Raw genomic sequence first — 25152 nt, 5'->3', positions numbered from 1 at the left:
GTGTGAAAATGTCCAGATTCATAAGCATTACGTACGCATGATATGAATATGCATGTGTGGTCCCAGCCTCCCAGCAGACCCCCAAAGTGGCACTTCAGGTTGAAAGGGTTGTGCACTGCTGTGATAAGAATAAAAGACTTGCTTTTAAAAATTAGGATCCGGAACTCTCAGGAAGCTGAATGTTTCAGTTCTTTTGCATTTGGGCAGAATAGTGGATTGAATCTGATGAAATCTTTCTTTCTGATGTGCAGTTATGAACACACTTGTTTTTGTAGGGGTGTGTAGATGTGTCTCTCTGAGCCTTTTGACTTCAAAAACACAGACTACTTTATGCTGTGGATTACCTGCGTTGCTTTCCTGTTCTCCAGCCTTTTCATTTCAAGCTCTCTTGGGATGTTTACAAAACCGTATTGACAAATTACACTCCACTAATCCATACACTGTGCTTGGCTCCTTCTGCAGGCAGCTTCAAAGGAAACGTCTCTCCTCAGTGCAGCGGACGGGCCAGGGGCCACCATCACTGACAACACGCACAGTTCTGCGGTTAACCCTTTTGTGCCAGAGTGTCAGAATGCCTTCTTTGGGTGCTCACGTCTTTTCTTTTAAGGGGCTTTAACCACTCAGGCATTTTCAGACCTTTGCAGATCCTTCTGTTTGTTATAATTTGAGAAAGCACAATGATGAGGATGAAATTCAGCTAAGGAAAAAGTCGACAAAAGAGTGAGGATCCAAATGTTTCAAGGATTGAGAGCCCTTTGGGGAGGGAAAAAGCCAAACAGGAATGTTCCTGAAAGGATTCTGGCAAGTGAAATGAGAGTGGGCAAAAAGCTTTGGATTGAATGAAACTATGCAGATGATAGCAAGCGATTTTGGAGCAAGGGGGCTGGGCTGCCACTGAGGAGTGGTTGATGGTACCAAGAGCCTTATGGTACATTTTTAGATGCTCATCTAAGTTTCTTTAATGTACTTATTGTTGCATTAATATTCCACCTCTTCTCTGAATTGCCCAGGGAAAGCACTTGTGGTCCTTCTTCGCTAATTTTATCCTCATAACAACCCTGTGAAGTAAGTTAGCCTGATGGTTGGTGACTAGTCAAAGGATGGATAAAGAGGAGGTGGAAATGGAGGTTACAGCTTGGAGGCTTCCTTTGGGCAGGTGGGAATATTTACATAGTGAAATGGCAGCCAATGCACTTTCAGAAGGAACCATACTGAAAAGCATCCCTGTAGAACAGGGGTCTCAAACGCGCGGCCCGCGGGCCAATTGCCGGGACAGGCAGGGCACAGGGGAGGGGTCCTGCGACCTTCAAAGCGCCGGCGGCACCCGGGCCGGCCGTGGGATGAGCGGCCCACCCCCACCGCGGGGGTGGAATACTTGATGCGGCCCAGCCTCGCCCAGACTCTACTTCCAGCGGCCCCCAGGGAAGTTGAGTTTGAGACCCCTGCTGTAGAACATCAAACATTCACAGAGGAAGGTACATCTGAGAAGACCGCCCCCCGGCAACCTGGTGCAATCACTGTGCCTTTTACCACTTTTGTCAGTGGGCCATATTGCCACTCCTGACCAAGCTCGCGGGCCAGATGACACGAAGAGGGCTAGACTCTGCCTTCCAGCTCCCCCCAACCCATTGTGCCATCTGGCCCTGGCCTCTTTTCTGTTCCTGATGCAGAGTGAAGCATGGAGCAAGGAGGAAGGGACTTAGCCAGTGCATAAAGGAGCTGATCCAGAAAATGCCAACCCAGTCTGGTATCTCCTTCCTGTGCATCCCAACTGGGGTGGGAGAAGTAAAGTCCTGGCCATAACAGGCACCTCCTTTCTGCAGCACTCCAGCCTCACCTGCCACACCCTGGCATTGCCAGGGCTTCAGAAGTCTTTTAACAAGCACATGCCTAGAAAGTTTATGTGAGTTTCTACATGCGTCCAGAGGCACACACCCAGGATATCGGTTTTACGCCTTCTAGAATGATCACAAACTCTAAAGTAGGGATGAGGAACCTCTGGCCCATGAGCCTAATGCAGGCCTCAGAGCCTCCTTGGATCCCCCCAGCGGACAGGCGCAGCCTCCAAGCCCTGCCCTCTGGAGAAATTCCAGCCAGAGCGTTGCTCAGGGGAACCCTTGCTATTATCTCCCGTCGGAGATGCATGGAGGTGGCTGGAGGGCAACTCCACTGGCACTACAAAGAGCAGTTCCTGCCAGTCCCGGATGAACTAGTTAGTGCTCCATAGCCCACCCTGATGGGGATGAAGGTTGCTTCCTGAATCCAGAGCTAGGTTGCCCACACGGTGCCTTCGCACATCAGGAGGGGGCAAAATGGCGAAGAATCCCTGGCTCCAGTCCTTGCCTGGCTGATGATTCTTTGCCTTCCTGCATCAAGAGGATGGCCATGGTGCTTCGCCCTGCAGCTTTCCTGCATCGAAAAGGGAGGCTGCGGTGCGTATGACGCTGCCCTGCATGTGCTAGGAGCGGCTGTCCAGTACACTCTTCCAGCTGTACACAAGCTTTCCCCAGCCAGGGCAAGGTCCCATGCAGCGAAGCCTTCCCTGGGCAAGCAACCACAGGAGCCACCACCCGTGTCTTCTGACCCAGGGACGGCCAGCTGGAGGCTTTGCTGTCTTGCCACCAGGGCCCTCAGGAGACCAGAAAAGGGTCACCAGTGAAGAGAGCTGCAAGATGCACGGGGAGGCAGCCGGCCGGGAAGAAGGGCAGAAGCAGTGCAAAATGGATGTTGAGGCTGCCTGGCTTTATCTGACTAATGAAAAGCAGCTAGCGTGTCGGGGAATGTGAGAGCAGCGGATCGATGGAGAGATAAAACCTGAGATGAAGGCAGCTGGAGAAGCAGGGCTGGGAGGGAGGACATATGTGGGAAAACAAACAAGGCGGTACGTGCCTGCATTCCAGCAGGTGCAAATGCTTGCTGGGCATGCAATTCCTTGACTTGAAATGGCCATGCCGCACCTCCACCTGGAACAGGGAGGGGGCTGCTGCTCTGGCCCGCACCCCTCTCCCCAGCCTATAAAAAGTGGCTTTAAAGAATGCTTCTGCAGTGCTGCAGTAAGGGGATTCCAGCTCTAAACCACAGAGTGCAAAGAAGCTGAAGTCCAAATGATGTGATCCAGGGGAGCTGTCAGCTCTTGTGCAGCTCCTGTTTATTTAAACTGAGGTTCTGTGCCAGTATCCTGTATGTGGTGTTCTATGTTAATTGGCCGACCAGAGGCCTGTCTGGATTTCCTGCCTCAGGCACCCAGGTGCCTTGCCCCAGCTCCTATTCATAAAGGGAGAGGGAGAACACACACACACACACACACACACACACACACACACACACACACACCCTCTCTCTCTGATACAACGCTATCTCACTCTCTCTGGCACTGATGGCTATGGGGTTTTGGAGGTTGGTTGTATTTCATGATTTAACATTCTGTATTGTATTATATTATTGTATTAAGTAACTTTGTTTTGATTTTGTGTTGCTCCATTGTTAATACTGTATATTTGTATTTGAACTTGTATTTGTTTTGATTATACTATTGTATTTATGTATCTTTGCGCTATTGTAAATCCTTTGGTTATATTATTGTATTTGTACTAATGTTGTATCTTTGCCTTGTTGTAAGCCGCCCAGAGAGCCCTGTGGGCTATGGGGCAGTAGAGAAATGTAATAAACCAAATTACATGAGGTACATGCCTGGTGTGTGAGAATTACAAGCCAAGGGTGTCCCACAGGAAGAGTGACACCCAATGAGCGTCTAGCACTAAGCCCTGGTGTCCCTGCTTCTCAGTGGGGCTCCCTTCCACTGGCGGGAAAGGGGACCCTGCCGGAGCCCAGCTTCAGAGGTGGCTGCATCATACGACGCAATGCATGATTCTCCCTGCTTCCTTGATCTCTGCACTCTGTGCTGCTCTTTTGTTAGGATGAATAAGCGAATGGTTTGATGTTAGTGTATATGTACTGCAAAATGTTTAGTCTATTTGCATGACTGTTTAAATGCTGAGGCAACTTGTAATTTTTAATGGAAATATCACTCTCTCGTATTATGTAATTTACAGTGTTGCTACAAGCCCCTTAGAGCACAGCATTCCCATGGAAAAGCAGCATACAAATACACATGGGTAGGATGATTTCTTATATTTACATCCTGTCTTTTCGTGCAAGCAACCTTAGCCACCTTATATAATCCTCCTCTCCATTTTATCCTCACAACAGCCCAGTAAGGTTGGGTAGGCTGAGAAGCAGTGACTGGCCCAAAGTCATCCTGTGGGGGCTAGAACCCAGGTCACCTGGGCCTTGTTGAAGTAATTATTCTGGTTTTAGTCAACAAAATTTAGATTCGCCTTGTGTGAAAAGTACAGCACAGCCACTTCCCCTAAATGCAGCAGTGTGTCCCAGTGCAAGACTTTTCCCTCTCTTTGAGGCCCTGTGCTGTTGTCTCTGGAAGGGAGCAGAGGCGGGTCAGCTGAGGTGCTTCTCATGAGATCACAGGCGAGGCTGATTTTCTGGGCTGCTGGCTGGTTCCCGTCACATGTACTTGTGTTTTACTTTCAACCGAAGTAACGGGCTCTTATGAGGACCCGTAAGACATTGACAGTAATATCTGTCTCTTGGCGCCAGGCCGAGGCATTTTACAGCCCAAATGCCACTGCTACCACCGCCCCAGCAAGACAGATGCCTCCAGAAGTCTTGCTTCACTCCCCAGACAACAATTAATTGCACCAACCGGACTTTACCTGGCTGCACGTTGCGGGCCTGCCTTTCCTCCAGAAAGCTTTGCATGGGCTGCCTTGTTCTGTCCTCATGGTAACCTCTGAAGTAGAATAGAGAGGATGATGATTTGCTCTCAGCAAGTTTCATGGCTGAGCAGAGATGCAAATACAGTAAAAGGCATGGGATGGCTCTGGAGGTGAGCAGAGGAATAGTTTGGCCCCTGTGAGCGCCTGAGCGCCAAGGGATAGGAGGTGAGAGGTCATAGCGAAGTAAAATGACTGAGGTCAGAGACAAGTGGGGGTCCTCCAGCCAAAAAACCAGTCTTACCTTCCCTGAAAAAGTCAATATATGCAACTTTCTTACATCTGTGTGCTTGCAGTGTGCACGTGAGATCACATCATGTGTATAAGCTTTGCTTCCTTTGTGGCAAGTCAGGCCACTGTGTCCTACATGCATAGTCTATTCTGAATAAACCTTGTTTATCTTTCCTAAATATAAATCGCTTCTGCTCTAGCTTCATTTTTATCAACACTCAGTTCTTCAGTGTGGGTTATTGTGCTGTCTGAACCCACCTAAGAGTAAAGTTCAGGCTCCCTCATGTTAGGATATTGGGATCTATGACTGCGCACATAGGATAGTGTGTCCATGTGCAGTAGGCCAGAGTGAGAGAAAGATACGGAGGAACGAGGCAGCTGGAAGTCCAGGTGGGAAGAAAAAGACTTTGCCTTCTGTGGGATAGGTTTCTGTTAGCACTGGCAACTGTGGGCTTGAAGAAGTTGTCTTGGTGTTGAGCTCAGACCTCACCTCTGCTTGTACTCAACTTTTCGGGCAGGATATTTGGCCTTTGTGACCAGCCACACCTGGCAAAGGTGCAAATAGCTTGCCTGCCTCTACCATAACAAATGTGCTCCATTATTAGCAATATTGAAGCAAGATCCTACACTGTTCCTTGGTCTTCCAGGGAAGACCCAAATGGAATGCCTGAGACCAGCAAATTGGCCCAGTCATCACTTGCTTTATGAAGCATCCCTGGAAATGACCTATGCTTGTTTGTTGCTTGTATTATAGTTGTCAGGATGTATTAAGCAGGGTCAGTGGTCTTTCTTCTAACATTATTTTATTTTATTTATTTATTTATTTATTAAACATTTTATGCCGCCCATTCGCCGAAGCCTCGGGGCAGCTTACAACATAGATAAAACAATAAGTTAAAATATCCATATAAAATAATCTTAATTAAAACACACATTATAAAATAAAATAAGCCGCCCTGGCCAGATAAAATTCAATTGTAAGAGCATTTCTTATTATATGGTCACTCACTCCACACACAGGAGGTTTCTGTGGGGGAGGGGGCACTGCATCAAGACTAGGTGATGCAAGTTGAGATTTTGGGATGGGAATGGTGACATACAGACATACCTTGTTTCATTGCACCTACCTGTATTGTACTTTGCAGGTGTTGTGCTTTTTACGAATGGAAGGTTTGTGGCAACCCTGCATTGAGCAAGTCTGTCGGTACCATTTTTCCAACAGCTTTTGCCCTCTTCATCCCTCTTTGTCACCTATTGGTAATTCTTGCACTATTTCAAACTTTTCCATCATTATTATATTTGTTCTGGTGATCTGTGATCCTTGATGTTACTATTGTAATTGTCCTGGGGCACCATGAACCGTGCCCATATAAGATGGCGAACTTAATAAAATGTGATGTGTGTTCTGACTGCTCCACTAACCATTTGTTCCCTCGTCTCCCTCCGTTTCCTTGAGCCTCCCTATTCCCTGAGACACAATATTAAAATCAGGCCAATTAATAACTCTAAATCGCCTCTTTCAAGGAGGAGTTGCACTGTTCTCACTTTAAATCAAAAGCTAGAAATGATTCGGCCTAGTGAGGAAGGCTTGTTGAAAGATGAGACAGGGCGAAAGCTAGGCCTCTTGTGCCAAACAGTCAGCCAAATTGTGAATGTAAAGGAAAAATTCTTGAAGATAATTAAAAGTGCTACTCCAGTGAACATATGAATGATAAAAAAGAAGCAAAACACCCTTATTGCTGATATGGAGAAAGTTTTAGTGGTTTGGACAGAAGATCAAATCAGCCACATTCCCAGAGCAAGGCCATGACTCTCTTCAATTCCATGAAAGCTGAGAGAGGTGAGGAAGGTACAGAAGAAAAGTTCGAAGCTAGCAGAAGTTGGTTCATGAGGTTTAAGGAAAGACGCTGTCTGTATAACATAAAAATGCAAAATGAAGCTGCAAGTGTAGATGTAGAAGCTGCTGCAAGAAGAGTGAGCTAAGTTAATTAGTTAATTAATTAACAACAGATTTTTAATGTTGATGAAACAGCCTTCTATTGTAAGAGATGCCATCCAGGACTTTCATAGCTAGAGAAGTCAATGCCTGGCTTTAAAGCTTCAAAGGATAGGCTGACTCTCTCGCCAGGGGCTAATGCAGCTGGTGACTTTAAGTTGAAGCCAATGCTCATTTACCTTTCCAAAACTCCTAAGGCCCTTAAGAATTATGCTAAATCTATTCTGCCTGCGCTCTATAAATGGGACAACAAAGCCTGGATGACAGCACATCTGTTTACAACATGGTTTACTGAATAGTTTAAGTCCACTGTTGAGAACTACTGCACAGAAAAAAGATTCCTTTCATAATATAACTGCTCATTGACAATGCACCTGGTCACCCACAAGCTGGGTGATGTACAAGATTAATGTTGTTTTCACGCCTGCTAACACAACATCCATTCTGCAGCCCATGAATCAAGGAGTAATTTCAACTTTCAAGTCTTATTATCAGTGTTGGGGACTCAAGTCGAGCAAGCCCAACTCAAGTCAAGTCAGCGACAATCAAGTGACATGACTCAATATTTCTACAGTTTTTATGACCAGGTCACTGCAGGGCTTGCCATGTGGCAGGATATCCTGGTAGGGAGGCATGAACACAGCAGAGGTGGTGGGAGGGAGGGAGAGAGTTTCAAGGGGGGCAAGATATTGGTTTTATTTACTTTTTTAAATAAGTCATGGTTGAAATAAAGGATTTATGCATCACTGAGATAAGTGCAGATGGGAACATGAGGGGTTAAAACTACACACACCTTGCCATCACCTCCTCTTTTTTCTGCTCAGTTGGCTCTTGGGACTTGAAAAGAACCTGAGACTTGACTAGAACATTTCTTGCAATGACTGAGACTCAACTTGGACTTGAAAGTGAAGACTTGAGACTGGACTAGGGACTTGGAGGAATGGACTTGAACACATCACGGCTTATTATTTAAGAAATACATTTCACAAGGCTATAGCTGCCATAGGTAGTGATTCTTCCAATGGATCTGGGAAAGTAATTGAAAATGTTCTGGGAAGGATTCACCATTTTAGAGGCCAGTAAGAACATTTGATTTGTGGGAAGAGGTTCAACGTTACCCTTCTCCAGCCACATGAACAGGAGTTTGGAAGAAGCTGATTCCAATCCCCATGGATGACTTTGAGGGGTTTGGGACTTCAGTGGAGGAAGAAACAGAAGATGTGGTGGAAATAGAAACAAAACTAGAAGTGGAGTCTGAACATGTGACTGAATTGCTGCAATCTCATGACAAAACTTTAATGAGGAGTTGCTTCTTATGGATGAGCAAAGAAAGTGGTTTCTTGAGATGGAATCTACTTCTGATGAAGATGTTGTGAAGACTGCTGATATGACAACCAAGGATTTTGAATATTACATAAACTTAGTTGATAAAGTAGCAGCAGGGGCTGAGAGGGTTGACTCCAGTTTTGAAAGAGGTTCTACAGTGGGTAAAAAGCTATCAAGCAGCACTGCATGCTACAGAGACATCTTTTGTGAAAGGAAGAGTCAATCAATGCAGCAAACTTCATTGCTGTCTTATTTTAAGAAATTGCTGCAGCCGCCCCTGCCTTCAGCAACTACCACCCCGAAGCCAAAAGAACATGACTTGCTGAAAGCTCAGATGAGGGTGGTGATTAGCAGGTTTTAGCAATAAAGTGCTTTTGAATTAAGGTACTGCAGTGTATGTACATTGTTTTTTAGATGTATTGCTATTGCACACTTAATAGACTACAGTATAGTAAACATAAATTTATATGCACTGGGAAACAAAAAAAAAATCATGTGACTTGCTTTATTGCGATATTCATTTTATTGCAGTGATTGGAAACCAAACCTGCAATATCCGCAAGGTATGAAGGAGAAAAGAATCATTCATTACCACCCTGAGATTTCTACCAGCCAGCAGGCTGCAATTGTCTAGGGACCCAGGGTGATTTGTGGAAATGAAAAAGAGTTGGCCGGCACGGTGTGGCAGTTGGACATAAGTGATAAGTGGGAGGCTTAAACAGTCTTCCAGAAGACCATTCCTCTCAGCACTTCTTCATAACAGAAAATAAGTGCTGTATGAGCTCATCTGCCTATCGTGACAGTCTGTGTGAGTTCTTGCGAGTACCTTTTGGAGGGGAAGAGGCACTGACCTACAAATGCAAGGAGATATAAATAATGAGGCTCCTAATTAGATCAGTACGTTGCCCACCCCGGTACTGCCAAATTGCACCATCTCTTATTGCTTCTGACTCTAGAAGAAGCTGATTTTCTAAACATGCATTAACATTTCTCATCATTCACACCAACATCAGTACAACTCTGTCAGGAAATATGTCTTCGGTCACCATACTCCAAGGCACTAGAGGTGGTACCATCCCGGCTCCTCATCAGAGGAGACCCCCATTTCCTACTGTTTCACCAAGGGCTGCAGAACCTCCACTCCATGACCCTAATCTGGTCCACCTGAGGTCTCTCCCCGGTCTTTCAGGGTTCTCCAAATGGCTGCACTCCCTTTCTCTGACCATTCACTCTTTGAGACCATTTCTGGCTTCTGTGCAGCTTTCTTCCCCATTCTGAAAGTCTGAACGCCTCTCCTAAGCTTTAGTTACTAGGGTAAGAGCTTTATGTGGTAAAGCACCCAGAGAGCTTTGACTACAAGGCAATATAGAAATTAATTAAATAGAGGAGAAGGAGGCCGCCAAAATATACTCATTGCTTTTGTATTTTTTGCCCTGTCCACTGCTGGAGGGCAGTCCCTGAGATGCAGTTCAGCCCTTGAACAAGAGAGACTAGGTACCTCTGGTTTCACCCATCCTGCTGGGTAAAATAGACCTGGGTAGCTCACAGGAGCATGCAAAGCAGTGAGGATCAGATGCTTCAGGAGGAAATACAGGACCAGGACAATTGGAGGGCTCTTTGGTGGCCCAGAGCATGAGCCGGCTGGTGCCGGAGGTCAGACTAGATGGCCCGGGAGGCTCCTTCTGACTCGCTCTGTTTCTATGTTTCTATGATGCCCAGCTGGAACTTGGCCTGAAGACCAAGGAAGTGTATGGTGCACAGACAGTACATTGTAAGCAAACAGAGTTTGCAACATTGCATACCATTGTTACTGATTATGGGGCATGTCTATTAAGCATGCAGCTTCCTAGTGCTCAAGCTTGAGCCAACATGACAGAGCCTTAGGTCTGATCTTAAACCAGCAGAGTCGTGTGAAATTCAAAGTCCAACACCCTGTTCACCATATCACACTGATCGGATGATATATTCGTTACAAATGCACTCACGTAAGAAATTGTTAAGGAACACATGGCAGAAACCAAACTCATGGCAGCACCAGGCCCAGCTCCCACTTGGACTGCTAGAGCCTAGTACTGAACAGCTATTCAGCTTGCCAGGTCGTGTGTGAAATCTTCCTCTAGATATTTAATTAAAAAGTAGCCATGTGTAGCTTCTTGGAAAGGTCCTCAATATGGTTCATGTATGGATATTTGATATGACTTTCTTTTCCAAATTTCCTTTTCAGCATTCCTGGTTTCACAGGACCAGATGAGTTACTGAGTCCCATGAGAATGGAGCAAAATGCTTGATTTCAGCACAGTGTATGAGGTATCTGGTGTTCATGAGACATTTCAATGGTAGCCTTCAAACGACAATCCATTTTCATAGGATATTTGGCAGTAAACCTTAAAATCACAGTTCTTCACAACAAATGCAAAGGGAGATGCTAGCATGAAACAGAAGTTCATTAGCACAGCTGATACTGTGAAACTTGGACTGGGAACTGTCCGCTCACTGCAGAAAGTACCTGCTCCTCCTTTCATACGACACGATGGGTTGTTATGTCAGGCAAACTCAGGGCCATTTCTACAGGGTGGCTTGTTTAGAGGCAACAAGCCAACCCAGCTGTCCAGCCCCAGGATGGAAGCAGCTGGGGCCCTCGGCTGGAATGCCTGGTCCAGGGGTGACGGAGGTGCAAAGAAAGCAGGGCTCTGCTCAGGCAAGGCTGTGGCTGCCTTGCTAAGCAGCACCTGGGTGGATGCCCCCAAAAGGCCCGTGGGGCATTTGAGGGAAGGTGACACTGGCTTCCACGCTCCTGGCAGCAGTCGTAAGCCATTTAGGGTTCCCTTTGGCTTTTTTCCCCTTTCCCCCTTCAAAGATCACAAAAGCTGGCTTGACAGCCGCCTCTCAGAATTCCTGTTTTGACAGTTACTCACAGCCTCTTCACAGTACCCACACAGCACCTTGCAGGGACCGTCCATGGCTGGCAGAAGCTTTTGGCTTGTTGTTGTTGCTTTACACAAACAGATTTGCACAAAAATCCACATTAATTCTTTAAAAAGCTTACTGCACTTGGGTAAGTGTGGGAATTTGTAGCCTTGACTGGGACAATGTTCAGGGTTGGTACCTGCTGCACTTTTGGCAGGCATCCTCCTGGAAGAGGTTCCGAATTGTGGCCCCCTCTGGTTTCTCCTGACAGCTGTCAATAAATGAGTAGCCAAGAGAAAGCAAGCCACAAGTCATCTTTGTTTCTGAACTTTATCTTGTTCACCCCCGCCCCCACCCGTAATCCACATGCTGACACACATGCTGTACTTTTTCCCGAGTCTCCAGGTGCTGAAGAAAGTGCACAAGCAAACCCTTTCCCTTTTTTCTTTTGAAAAACCTTTGAAGGCTATCTGTCAATTCTGGGGGTCCTTTATAAAGGGGATTTTAATGGGGCAGTTGATGGTTGGTGACTGGGATTGATCACTGTATCAGCTAGAGCCTTGAGGAAAAAGTGCCAATTCTGCACCAGCATGTGGACTAGATGCAAGAGAAGAATGCAATGTGCTTGCCACAAAACACATTATCCTGCCTTCGCAAACAAGGGACGGTCATGTCTTTGGTTTCTTTTGACAGACTGGCTTTTGGGAGCTGTCGAGAGAAACCAAAGGGAAACCCAGGTGAGAGCCTTTCCCAATCAATGCCCAGGATTGGGAACTACTGCATCGTAGCAGCATGTTCTTCCCTGACACTGCCCAGCCAAGGCTTCCAATCCACACGCTTGTGCAATTGCAAAGATTTGCAGTTGTGCAAATTAGGCTAAGAAATAAAAAAGAACTTGGAGGTTTTTTGTTTTTTGCATTTGTGCACAAAAAACTCAAAAAGCTTCTGCCAACCCTGGACAGCCCCTCCAAGGTGTTGCTTGGGCTCTTTCAGGGCACTTTTGTGGCAGTCAAGAGCATTAGAGATTGTGAAAGCCAGAGGTCAATCTCCCTTCAGAAAAGAAAAACTCTGGCGGGCTGAAAACAGGAGGAAGACAGCTTGGTGTCTCAGGACACGCAAGGGAGGACTGAGCAGCAGACAGGGAGCGAGTAGGCAAACGACTCGTGGTGAACCCCCTTGTCTATCAGATTCGCTGTGCATTGTTTGCGCAACGATCAAGGAACAGTGGCTTATTGCCTGGGTGGGTTAGTATTTGTGAACATGCCCATTGTTTGATAGAATTCTATCATTATGCTTATTCATGATTGCTACTTTTGAGTAATGTCACCATCACTTCGACTGAATGTTCTGTTTGTTGGATTGGATCCGCTTGTATTAACCAATGTGTTAATTTGGGCTCCAACACAAGGACTTCCCTCTCTGGCACTGCTTAGCAACAACGAGGTCAAGGCTTGAAAGTTCCTGCCACGATGTATCTGCTAGTCTTTAAGATAGCACTGAGCTCTTTGTTGTTTTGGCGGCTACAGACCAGCAGGGCTTCCATCCCGGAGAAAGGAAGAGAAGTCATTGAAAAGATGATTTTTCAGGATTGCTGAATGTAGGCATTGCGACCTGAACTCATACATGTTTAAGTTGTGCTAGTGCTTGGTGTTGTATGTGTGTCTAGTGGACACCCCCCCCCCCCCCGCACACACATCTCAAAGACTGCCTTATCACACAGCAAATTAGGACAGCTGCCTCAGACAGCAAACTCTGCATAATGCTGAAAGTGAGAGATTTGGAGCCTGACTCAAGTATTCCATGGAAGAAAATTCATTTATCAGGAATAATTACAGGTATGCACACTTGCATCTACATAGATTTGTCTACAAATACTACTTATTTGGATATGTCTGTAATTCTGCAATCATGTTGAATAAAAGAGTTGCTGTATTCTCTTTTACATGTCCATGTATATTCAAATACTTTGTTTCCTGAATCCAGGGGTACATTTACAAAACACTGCACTTGGAGCAAATGTTTATAAAGTCTCACTATTTTCGGTGATATTTATTCTTTCTGCCCTTTTCCTCTTGCTCCCTTTTATGCCTGGAATTGCCTTCCAGAATGCTTCCATGTTATCACCTTTGTTGTTTTGCATAATTCTTCCTTATTATGGTTATGCAAAAGTATATGCCATTGACATTATATAATCTTACCCATTTCTCATGCCTCCATTTCCGTCTTGCTGTACTACTTCCCTATGCAAGTTTTAGACTGCAGGCCCCTTGGGGTTGCAACCTGTCAGATACTGACACTGGGACCTTCTGTATGCAAGGCATGTGCCCTGTCCCTGAGCCATGAACCCACTACCATCAGCAGAGGGAGGGTAGTACTCTGTACATGCCCAAAGGAATGTCATCCCCATGTTTAAAAATGCTTCCTGTCTGAAATGAAAGGCACATTGTTTGTGTTTTGAAACACTTCATTCTGGAGTCTTTAAAAAAAACTAGTCCAGGGAATAAAGACTTTGTTCATTCGGCAAAGGGACTCTCCGGCAACAGGCCAAATGCCCATCTGGCCCTCTAAGGCAAAGCCAGCGCCGGGCTCAGCTCCTCGAGGTCCCATCTGAGCAGGCTTTGCTCATAGTCACAGAAGGAAGTGGTGGGGGAATCCCTCACAGTCTGGAGCCAACTTCACTCCCCCTCGCCTTGTCCAGTAAAAGGGGGTGTGCACAAGGGGAGGGGGCTTCTAAGTGTGTTAAGACTATGCTGAAAATTTGTGTGTGGGTTGGTGTTTTTGGGGTTGTTTTTTAGCATCCTCATTCCTTCTGATAGAAAATCAAGGCAGGGGCACTACCTCTGAAGAACACATCTCATGAACACAGGAAGTCCTGAGCCTGATCTCCAGCCTCTGTGGGTATGGCTAGGAAGAAATCCTGCCTGAAATATTGGAGAGCTGCTGCTAGAAGACTATGAAGGGACATGATAGGTACATCATACAGGTTAATTTTAAGATGCTGTGTTTTATTTTGTCTTATTGTTAAACCATCCCAAGACTACAGTAAGGGATGATCTAGAAAGTTTTAAAAATAAAGGAAGAACACTCTAAAAGTAAAGGCTGCCACAAAGCAGAAGGAAAAGACCTCTTCTCCCTGAGTTAGGACACAGAACAGTGAACTTAAACTGCAGCACACCAGATTCAGGCTAGACACCAGGAAAAACGCTGTCAGAGCAATATGACAGTGGAACCAGTTGCCAAGAGAGGTTGTGAGCTCTCCCACATTAGGGACATTCATGGTGCAACAGGGCAGTTGGAGTGGGGTGGGGTGACTTGGGAGTCCTGCACCAGCAGCAGCTTGCACCTGATGGCCCCCTTCTGACCCTACTTTTCTATGACTCTACCCAGGGTCAACCACCCTGGATGGACCACAGTTCTGACCCAGTGTCGGGCAGATGCACCTAAAAGGAACTACCTTTGTAATACATCCATAAAGGACTAATTCAGAGAAATGCCCATGGGTTGTGTTCAGGGTTCTTGAGCTAACCTTACTAATAAAGTGTCCAAAGAATGTGAGCAGCCTATTGCCTCCCCGGCTTCTTGCATCTCAATTAAAGCTGAGGGGAAGACCTCATGAGGCAATTCCTCCCATAGGGCTTTTTCAGATCAGGAACTTCAGGGTTGCAGAGCAATGAGAAACAGATAGAACAGACACGGCTTTTTCAGATCAGGAACTTCAGGGTTGCAGAGCAATGAGAAACAGATAGAACAGACACGCACTGCACCTTTGGCCACTTGCAATGGCTAGATAAGCGCCACACTGGCTGAACCTGAAGAATGACAACTGGCCCTGAGCCAAAGTCTCTCAAAAGACTTGGGATAACAACAGAAAAGTTCTAAACAACAGAAAAGACTTGGAGATTTTTTTCTTCCTGGTTTGGTCACCGCGTGTATGTGCGCGGGCATGCGGCGCTGCCTTCCTTCTCCCACAATGTACGGGGCGCAGCGGGGAAAAGGGGGTTTTAGGAGACCTTTTAAAAACTGAGATTTCCCTGCTGGGTGATCAGCGCGGTCCAGACCCGGGGAATTGCTCTTCCCACCCCCACGTCGATGTTCACTCTCTGTTACTTTGCAGGCGCTACATGAAGTTGCACAGGCCAATCGCCGGTTCCGCAGGAACCGTGACGCGGCGGCGTCCAGAGCGCCATCCACGGGGAGCTGCCGGCTCGAGGATGGAGAAGCGGCTGCCCGGCCCGGCCCGGCCCGGCGAGCCCGCAGCGAGAGGCAGCAGCCCGAGCTGCAGGAGGCGCCCCGGGGCGGTGCTCCGTCCTGCCGGCGGCCGAGCCGGCTTTTCGGCGGAGGAAAGTCCGACGTTGGCGAAATGTAGCTGCGCAGGGAGCTCTGGCCGGGGAGTGCCCATCAAGGGGGCCTGGCCAATGAGCAAGCAAGGAGGCGGTGCCTGAAGGGCAGCCGTGACGCCACCAACCCGGAAGCGCTCCGTCTCTTGACAAGAGGCTTCCCCAGCATCCTCGGCTGCCAGCGGAGAAGGGACGCCCTCGGGTACGAGGGGCGGGCGGGCGGGCGGAGTGGCAGAGCTCCGAGAGGTGCTGGGGCAGGTCCCGCGTGGCCGCCCCTGGGGCGTGCAGTGGGGTGCAGTAGCGTGCTTGGGCCACCCCGGCTTGCTGCGTCCCTCCTTCCCGAACCTGATGGGTCTGAAAGGGGTGCCGGCACCCTTTTTCTCTTGCTCTCCCCCCTCCGCAAACCCGTTACGCTGCTCCTGTTGGTGCTGAGTTCCTTCCCTCGTTTTGTCGCCCCTCTAAATTACTCTCTTCTTGCTGTCTCGGTGACCACCCTCCGTCCAGTACCCAAACCAGGCCCTGTTCACACATACCGATCTGTCATAATGTTCTTCGCTACTTTTATGCATAACCAGCCCTGAATGTCTAGCTGTACGTCTTAGGCCTGCTTGATTTCATATACTTCATTAATTTGCTTGATTTGTAAGGAGCAATTACTTAAAAATGCAGTGAGTGGGGTGGAGGGTTTGTTTCTACTGCCTTAAATGATCAGCCTTGTTTCCTGCAACTAATCTTTTGCTGCTGTTTGTCTGAGTAGATATGCCTGGGAATCAGAAATGTATATTAATGCTTCATATTATGTTACTATGTTTTGATCATTTTTACATTTGTTATTTTATGTTGTTACTTCATCCCAGAGAGATATTTATGGGATGGTCTATAATGTATCAATAAGTAAATATGCAATTGCTATAGCAACTCAATTATGTGTAAATGTACAAGTTTATCTGGGGCTGGTTTTGTTAGGAAAAGTGTGAGAAGAAACGCTCCAGATGCCATGCTTATTTACTCTCTTAGGTTGTGGGGGCTGCAGCCTCACCCTGGAGCAGACTGATTTGGTGACTCCATGGCAACCGAGGTGAAGGTGACTGGGCAGAACCAGGAGCAATTCCTGCTGCTGGCAAAATCTGCCCGTGGAGCTGCCCTGGCTAGCCTTATCCATCAAGTACTGGAAGCCCCTGGCATTTATGTTTTTGGGGAACTTCTTGACATGCCCAATGTTCGAGAGGTGAGTTCTGAGACTTGTGGGCAAGGGTGGGTAAGGCCTAGACAACATTGTACTCTCCATGTAAGTTGCTGAAGGAATCCAAGGCCCTTCTCACCTCCCCATATCTTTCTTTAATGGGGGCTCAGTTCTGTTAAACTGATGACTAAGATAGTGTTGTTTTAAATACTTCAGAGTTTCTTTCCCCTTCAAAGTCAAGGCATCACCGCTTGTGCTCCTCAGCAGGCATGTTCTATGTTCAGTGAGTAGCTTTAGTAAATTCCTTCCTTTTTCTTCTTACAAATTGTTGTGTACCGTTGGTGAATGGAGATCGCAGGCCACCAAAGAAAGTGTGCCACAAGTTAGTGCCTTTTGAAATGTGTTTTGTGGATATGCAGAGTTTCTGTAGGCAGTGAGGGTCATCAACAATGACAGAGAGACTTACCCAGTCTTTCCTCCCAATGGGCAAATCAGGATCTCTGTGTGTGTTCTATGTATGAGGCCATCCTGAGACTTTGGTAAAGGACAGGGTAAAAATGCCTTAAATAAATAAATAAATAAATTCTCAGGCATACTTTTTTTTGCGCCAGATAATAGGCTCACCTAGTGTGTATACACCTGTTAATGCTTCCCAGAGTCCTTGACGGTGCTCTGAGAAATGTTAACTGCAGCAAAGTCAGTGCGAGGAGTCGCTTAAGGTTGGAAATTTGAAAAGCACTGCCATAAGCTATTGTCCAGTGTTCTTCCAAAATATTTTTCTGTGATACTAATGCAGAATCATGTCTTTATATGGAAAATAAAGTCTTGCTATGCAGGTCAATCAGCAGAATAACTGTGTTGCTTTTGACTTTTTAAATGTTCATAATACGCTGACAAGATTATTATTGTTTAATAATAATAATAGGGCACCAGTCTTCTCCAATCTGGTGCCCTCTAAAATGTTCAGGACTGCACCTCCTAGCATTCTTAACAATGAACTGTGCTGACTGGGGCTGATGGAAGTTGGAGTGTACAACATCTGGAAGGTACCAGTATGGGGAAGACAGGTAGGTTAGACTGAGACACAGTCTTTTTGGCTGGTGAAATTTTATAAATAATAAAAATAATAATAAAACAGCCCAAGGTTGCATAGTAAGCTTTGTAACTGAACAAGGAATGCATTTTCTTTGATTCCTTGTCAGGACCTGTAAAGTGTAGCATTCCTGCCACCAGAATACTGCATTAGGGAAAACTGTGAGAGTATATACCTTGCCTTAGCTCTCATTGAGGTGATAATTTTTTTTTTTTTCTGTAGCTTATTCTCAAATTGCCGGATGCTCCTCTAAAGAGCAAAAACATTTCTACACATAGAAAACAAACATGTCCAGGAGCAGGCTAGACTAGACCTTTCTCTTTGTTGTATAGTTTTCTACGTTCAGGGAGTTTTTAAAAAATGCTGTACATAGGGGATTTTTAGGTAATCCCTGTGTATGGAGATTTGTTAAATAATAGTGGTAAAACATTCCCATCATGTAAGCCCTTACCTTTGCCTAAAGTGGTATAGCCCAAACAAAGGCTTACCACTTCAAGCAGAACTAGACCTAAGTTGCTGTCCATCTGGAGTGCAGGTGCAGTTCATGGGATGGGCCCATAACAGTCGCAGAGCAAGGGAAAATTTTGATTTTGTTAATAATGAAACAAAAATTGTATCAGCACTGATCTGGGGGCAAATTAGCACCAGTTTTTCAAGCAACAATGACATTTGCCATTTTTCTATTGTCTGTACTGAATGTTGATGTTTTCCCACCCCACCCCTTTTCTACAGCTTGCAGACAGTGAGTTCTCCCCTGTGTTCCGCCTGCTCACCGTCTTTGCATATGGGACGTATTCAGATTACCTGGGTATGTTTCCTCTTTTCCTTAGGAGCCTATTAAGGGAGAAGGAAGGCTACAGGCAAGGCCTAGCATGGGGTGACCTAGGGGGCATTTGGCCTGGGCCTCACATTCATGGAGTGCCCCAAGTTTGAATGTGCTAAAGCAGGTCAAGAATTGCTACCATTCTATTATGGGCTAAGATTGTTGGAATAGCTTTGCTATAAACTGTGACACTGTAGGAAAACCATGTCTTTCCACAATAATTGGTCTTTTTGCACAGATAAAAGCTAGAAAATAAAAAAAAACCCTAGGAACATTTAGTACAAAATATTGCATTGTTCCTTTTTATGTTAAGCATGTTACTTTGCTAACTGTAAACCACAGTAAACTGTAAGGGATAACAAACTTTGCAACCTGTTTTGGCATTTCTTCATATAGTGGGAGGGCCTCAAAAACTGGGTGTAGCCTGGTCCTCTCCCAATCTCAGGCAGGACTTGGGAACAGGAAATCAAGCAGGATCTGAATTCTGAATTAATAAGCAGAGGGTCTGAGTGCTGAAGCAGGAGCTGAGGATACAGAATGGAGCCACTAGATATTAGTATGTTTGAAATTGCCTGATAGCTGATGATCTCTATTATCTCTTCAATCACCTGGCTCTGCTCTTTTATTCCCCCCTTCTTTGGTCTGCTTTTTCTACCCTATCTGTGTTATGTCTGCAGTGAGAATGTGAAGCACATTGTGAAGTGGCTTCTGTTGTTCACTAGGCTCCAAAGCACTGGGGACAGCATCAAGCCCTGAGTGCTTTTTGAAATGGGGAGGCCTGTGTTTGCCTTTGTAGCCTCAGGAGCTACATCCCAACAGGAGAAGGGGAATTCTTCTGGATGCTTAACTAAATTACGGGGGTGCGGGGGCAAAGAAAGAGAAGGAGAGGAAGAAAATTGGTTAAGACATTCGGAGTAGAATATCTGAGACTGTTATTAGAACTAGATAAGAGGAATTTGGAAGAACGCTGGTGTATGGAAAGAGGGGGTAGGGCCTTTTCCAAGTCTGGTGGTAAGAACTTGAGGGAACCGGCCTGCTGTGACTATAGTTATTCTTTCTTTCTCTTGAGAGCAGCTGAAGCTGGGAATCTGCCTCCCTTAACCGAAGCTCAGAAGAACAAACTGCGCCATCTGTCTGTGGTCACGTTGGCTTCCAAGCTTAAGGTAGTGTATGCACCTTTTTGTTGCCTATCCTTATTCTTCTGGAAGTTGTACCTCACGTCCACCTGTGTGCCCCACAGTGCATCCCTTATTCGGTGTTGCTGGAACAGCTCCAGTTGAAGAATGTGCGCCAGCTGGAGGACTTGGTGATCGAGGCGGTGTATGCAGATGTCCTGCGGGGCAGCCTAGACCAGCGCAACCAGCGACTGGAGGTGGATTACAGTATCGGGAGGGATATCCGCAGGGAGGAGCTCAGCGCTATCACCCGCACCCTTCAGGAATGGTAAGGAGGACCCTCTAAGCTTGTATACGCTGGTGGGGACTACAGCTCTAGCACAAACCCTTCTGCCACATAGGTGGTATGTTATGCTTGCGTTTTCTCCAAAGGAGAGTTTTGGTGCAATGCTGATCTCATGGCTGGTGCTAGAAATCATCAGTGGTTTCAGGGCCTGTTCCTCTCCTGCTGTGATTCTACGCTGCTGGCTGCTCAAGGAGGCTGCATAACATTATGATCTGCCATGCATTTCCTTTACTAACCATGAGGTAGAAGGAAAGGGACCTGAAATTGCTGGCTTTGACACCATTCTCCTGATGCATGTAATGCTGTGTTGTAAGGCTGGCCAAGTGGCTTCATGCACTATCGTGCTCTTCCCTACAAAGGCTACAATAGCAGAACTTTGCAGGAGTGCGGGGAGCAACGTTCGCCATGTTGTCCTTCTGAAGAAAAAAAAAATCCAAAGTTCGTATTGGTGTAACACAATTATTAAGCCAACTCAAAGATCACAAAAATGGGTAGGCTCATGGGATCTTTTCATCAGTCAAAATGTTACAAAAAGCAGATTGGTGGGGAGCAAAAGAAAGAATCTGACTTGATGCTGACATTAGGATATCTGAATAGACAAAGTCCTAAGTTGATAGGGCGCAGGAGGGTTCTTGTATCTTCCAATCCTCCTCTACTATCTCATCTTAAGACTCTGACTATGCAAATATCCTCACAACCAAGTCAGCTTCCCTGCTGCTTATGATAACATTTTGTTTGATTATGAGCTCTAGAGTTATTGAAAGCTTACACATTTCTGTGTTGGCCGTGTAGCCCTCATAACTACAAATATCAAGATTTGGTGCCATAGAAAAATAAGTGCTATGGTCAGCATATATTATGTATATAAGGCAAATATGAATCATAGCAATTATGCTGAGTTTATTTTGGATACTTATTCTGCTTTTGTGGGACCAAGAGAAGGACAGGAAGCTCTCTAGAGCACTGAGGATTCATTCTCTGACCCGTTGAAGTCTCCTTCCCATCTCTGTTTCTGAATCTTCACTAGACATCAAGCGCACCCCTTCCCACAAAACTTTACATAAAATCTGGAATTGCACTTTTATTTTTTCCTTTTGCTTTTATAAATGAAAACTGAGGTATTCAAGCACTTAAACTCTAATTGCATTTAGTATTTTTCCTTCACATTTGCAGGATTGCACATACATGCAGCCTTGATTCTAACCTTAGCAAACTGCTGTCTGTGGTACTCCTGTGTAGGAGTTGTTGCCTTGCATGTTTAACCCTGAGTTCCTCAGCAGCCTGTGTTTTGTGTTCGCTGTCCCAGTCCTACCAGGGTGCTTTCAGTTTGTTTTAGCCACTTCTTTCCTGACTATGCTTCTTAAGTGAATAGATCACTCATCTCTCCTCTTCATTTGAAGCTTCTTTCCTTTGCATCTGGAAGCCTTGTTGCTTCTCCCATGTGGGGTTGGTCTTAGCATCTTTGTGGACCTCTGTCATGCCTGTTCACTTCTGCCTGTTCTTCACAGGTGCCAGGGCTGTGAGGTGGTCCTTTCCAGTATTGAAGAACAAGTTAGCCGAGCTAATCAACACAAAGAGCAGCAGCTAGGTCTGAAGCAGCAGATTGAAAGTGAGGTGAGGATGCAGGGCTGTGGCAGCAGAGTCTTGAACTCTGCATTTGAACATGCTGCATTTACCATTTGAACCAGCAACTTCCTGTCAATCTTTCATGTTGCCTTGGCTTACATGCTGTATATCCTGCTAGAACAGTGGGTGCTGTTCGCTGGCCTTCTGATTGGCTGGGCAGCAGGGGTTTTTTTCAAAATGGAATGGCAAGAAGAAATTGTGCAGTCAGCTTGTCTCTTTGCAATGCTATGTCACAGATAAAGCAAAGGTAAGCAACCGTGGGCACATTTGGCGCTCTCAAAAATGGCTCTAGGTGCCACCACTATTCTAACCAATTTTTATTTAATTTCTGTATTGCCCAATAATTGAAGCCCTCTGGGCAGCTTACAATAACTTTAGTGCAGTGTCCCAGATAAAATATAAAAGGCAATCCCTATGAATAATAATTTATCTGTCAGATAATTTTTATGTGCATGCATTGCAACGAAAGCAAAGTAGGCTGCATTTTTGTTTATTTGGCTGTTCCTCTTTTCCCAGAAGAATAAACATTGACCAATGACCAATATTGAAAACATCTGGTTCCAGATACCTATGTCTTCCCAACTGACACACAGGACAAGTCAGCAAATGGCGAAGTAAATCTTCACCCTCATCCTCTCCGCAAATACACAATCTCAGATTGAATAAGACATTCCTGTAGTGATCCTTCAGAACACTAGAGGGCAACTGCTGAAACCTTGAGAGCGACACAGCCTTGAACCCCATATCAGTTATCAAATTTCATTTTTTAATCATATGTCGCTCACACAGTGGTGATTATGTTTGTTTATAACAAAGTATGTTTTGTATCCACTTCATAACTACAGCAGTAAAATAAGCATCTGTAGAAAGGAGGCAGAGCTCTCTTAAATGGGAATTTGGCTGGAGTAGAAGGGATGCCTACTGAGGACTTTCAGTGTTACTGATGATCTCTGTGTGTGCGAACAAAGTCTGCCTTATTTCGGCACTCCAATTTTCTTCCTCTTTTTTCCTTCCCCCTCCATCCCCTTTCTGCCCCAGCAGGTGGCAAATCTGAAGAAGACAATTAAGGTGACCACGGCGGCAGCGGCGGCGGCAACATCACAGGATCCCGAACAGCATCTATCAGAACTGCGGGAGCCGGTGCCGGGCACCAACCAGCGCCAGGCCAGCAAAAAGGCTTCCAAAGGCAAAGGGTGAGACAGACTCCCAGGCAAGGCTGCTTGTTGCCTTCTGGCACCTGGGGCAGAAAAGCAGAGAGTCCCCCAGTGTTTCACCTGCAGCTCAGCCCTTATTTTGGGCCAGAGATTATTAACCTGTAGAGTCTGTAAAGCCCCTGCTTTGGGCATGGTGCAAAACTCCTGCTGGTGCTCATTCTGAGTCCTTTTCCTTCTCTGTAGGCTCCGAGGCAGCGCAAAGATCTGGTCAAAATCAAACTAGCAGGACTGCTGACTGGGGAGGATGAACAGTTGTCCCACGTTTGGTGCTTTCTTCTCCAACCTGGATGTATTTTCTGTGCAATGCACCCCCCCCCCCAATACCCAATCTTCTCTTTCCCCCCACTCTGGATATATTCAGCTCTTCTCTCATTTTGCTGCCCTTTACTAATCCTTTACAGATCTTTTTTGTTTTGAATGTTTTAAGCTTTTTACTATTTTGCCTAGTTTCTCTTTGTTTTCCCCCCATTCCCATTCTCTGTGGTGCATTTTAAAGAGCCATAACATGAGCTCTGTTTCAATTACATTTTCACCAACAAAATATTGTGGAAGCCTGGGTGGAAATGAACCTAGCACCAAGTAGCTGCTTGGGTTCTCTGGGACACTGGTGCTGGGACACAGCTTGACAACTCAGCTTTTTGCTTTGCTGGGTTCAGTGGGGAGGGGATGCGTGAGTGAATATTGGATGGATTTTTAAAAATAGTATAAAATATAAAGTGATTTAAAGAATAAATCTATGGACATATCTACAAAGCTGTTTTCTCTTTGATGTCAGTTAATTCTCTTTTGGGATGGTTTGCAGATACATTCTTGTCTGGCCCAGCACACTGGAGGCCTTTTGTCCCCTGGGAGGGTGGTGTGTGCAGCTAATGTTTCCCGGTGGGATGGGATACCATCGCTGAAAGAGACTTTGGGAACAGGCTCCATAGTATCCTAGAAACCAAAAGGCTTTCTTTTGAAAAAAGAGGGATCCATTTCTGACCCTGTTGAGACTTACAAAATCAAAATGAGCTTAGTGGCCTGAAAATACAGATTCAGCACTCTGACGGCAGGTGACAGGACTTACTGGGTCTGTTCACACATAATGCAGCATTTGGTTGCCTGTTACTTGCAGGTCTGCATGGAAGCCACTTCTGGTCTCTGCAAACAGTCTGTGAACAGATGTTCATAGGCTGTTAGTGTGACATCCGAACCCAGACACCTTGTTATTTGTGGGTTGAAAACTCCCAAGTTAACCTAAGAATAAAACATGAGTTAACTTTAGGTTCTTTCACCTACAAATCCAAAGTGGCTGGGTTTGGATATTGCACTAACAACCCAAGCATGAGCCAGTCACAGGTAATTATGTAACAGTGAAAGTGGTAGGTGCCCAGGAGGCAGTGTGCCCACTGTCTCCCACTCGTACATCACAATGGATGTGTGAACCAAGTCCTACTGTACTTAAGTAGTACATTTGTTACACAATTTAAGCACAGTAAAACTTTCCTTGTTGGCCCCGCTGACATTAGAGTCCTGAATGTTGCACTTTTTTCATTCATTTTTAACATAGATCAGGCATTATTTGATTATATCCTGTGAAAGAGCCACTCAGCATGTAAAAGATGCAGTATCTGCCCATTTTCTTCTGCTGCACCGTGAAACTACATACATTTATTGGATTGCCTTTTGCCTAAGGTAGTTGGACACAGGCCTGACAAATCAGTGATATGTACTTTAGTTAAAAAAAAACTTAGGGTTACTTTAAAACAAGGCTTTTATGTTGTTACTGTCACCATCCATCAGGTTATAGAAATTAACCGTTTTCAACACAAATGAAACCTAATCCAGTTCCCTTATCAAGCTTCGCCTCAGTCTTGAAGTGTACTTGCTTACCATCTGCAACCTTTCAAGCAGGCTTCCAGACTTCCCTTGAAGTTTTCCGTGAGCCTCCACTAGTTGTCACCCAGGCCTTGGCTTTTCCCCAGGAGCTGCTTCTGGCGTCTTCTCCATATTTTCTCTCCTGCTTCTGCCTTTCCCACCTCCAGCCTGGCTTCCTAGTCAAGCTGCTGTCTCCCTCAGCTTCACATGAAGGCACTGAATAACACACTTCCTTGATGCCTCACAACAGCTCCTTGTGTCTTATATTTGCTCCAGCATATCAGCCTTGCTTTGGTGGCATGTCATAG

At 45.8% G+C, this 25152-nt stretch overlaps 1 protein-coding gene across 3 annotated transcripts; it reads left to right on the top strand.

The window, feature by feature from the left end:
* Nucleotides 1-15712: 15712 nt before the first annotated feature.
* COPS7A (COP9 signalosome subunit 7A) lies at nt 15713-23740 on the top strand. 3 transcript variants are annotated; one of them, XM_044449748.1, is made up of 8 exons: nt 15713-15789; nt 16605-16815; nt 18596-18671; nt 19761-19849; nt 19927-20129; nt 21656-21761; nt 22815-22966; nt 23171-23740. In XM_044449748.1, exons 2-8 carry the CDS (start codon nt 16654-16656, stop codon nt 23208-23210), a joined length of 828 nt encoding a protein of 275 aa, XP_044305683.1. In that variant the 5' UTR covers nt 15713-15789; nt 16605-16653; the 3' UTR covers nt 23211-23740. The 3 variants fall into 3 exon arrangements, with proteins under 3 accessions (XP_044305683.1, XP_044305681.1, XP_044305682.1); XM_044449746.1 differs by having other exon boundaries at nt 22812-22966; XM_044449747.1 differs by lacking the exon at nt 15713-15789 and adding an exon at nt 15965-16178 and having other exon boundaries at nt 22812-22966.
* The last annotated feature ends 1412 nt before the right edge of the window (nt 23741-25152 follow it).

The sequence above is a fragment of the Varanus komodoensis genome, unplaced genomic scaffold, assembly GCF_004798865.1.
Source record: "Varanus komodoensis strain SLA01 unplaced genomic scaffold, ASM479886v1 scaffold60, whole genome shotgun sequence".
In the NCBI taxonomy this organism is placed as follows: domain Eukaryota; kingdom Metazoa; phylum Chordata; class Lepidosauria; order Squamata; family Varanidae; genus Varanus; species Varanus komodoensis.
Note: the sequence above shows the minus strand (reverse complement) of the source record. Positions and strands in the feature narration are given on the sequence as shown.

Coding starts and splice junctions, on each gene's coding strand:
- COPS7A (XM_044449746.1), top strand. CDS start 16,654: ATGGCAACCGAGGTGAAGGTGACTGGGCAGAACCAGGAGCAATTCCTG. Junction 18,672..19,760: donor GACGTATTCAGATTACCTGG/GTATGTTTCCTC, acceptor TCTTGAGAGCAG/CTGAAGCTGGGAATCTGCCT. Junction 22,967..23,170: donor AAGGCTTCCAAAGGCAAAGG/GTGAGACAGACT, acceptor CCTTCTCTGTAG/GCTCCGAGGCAGCGCAAAGA.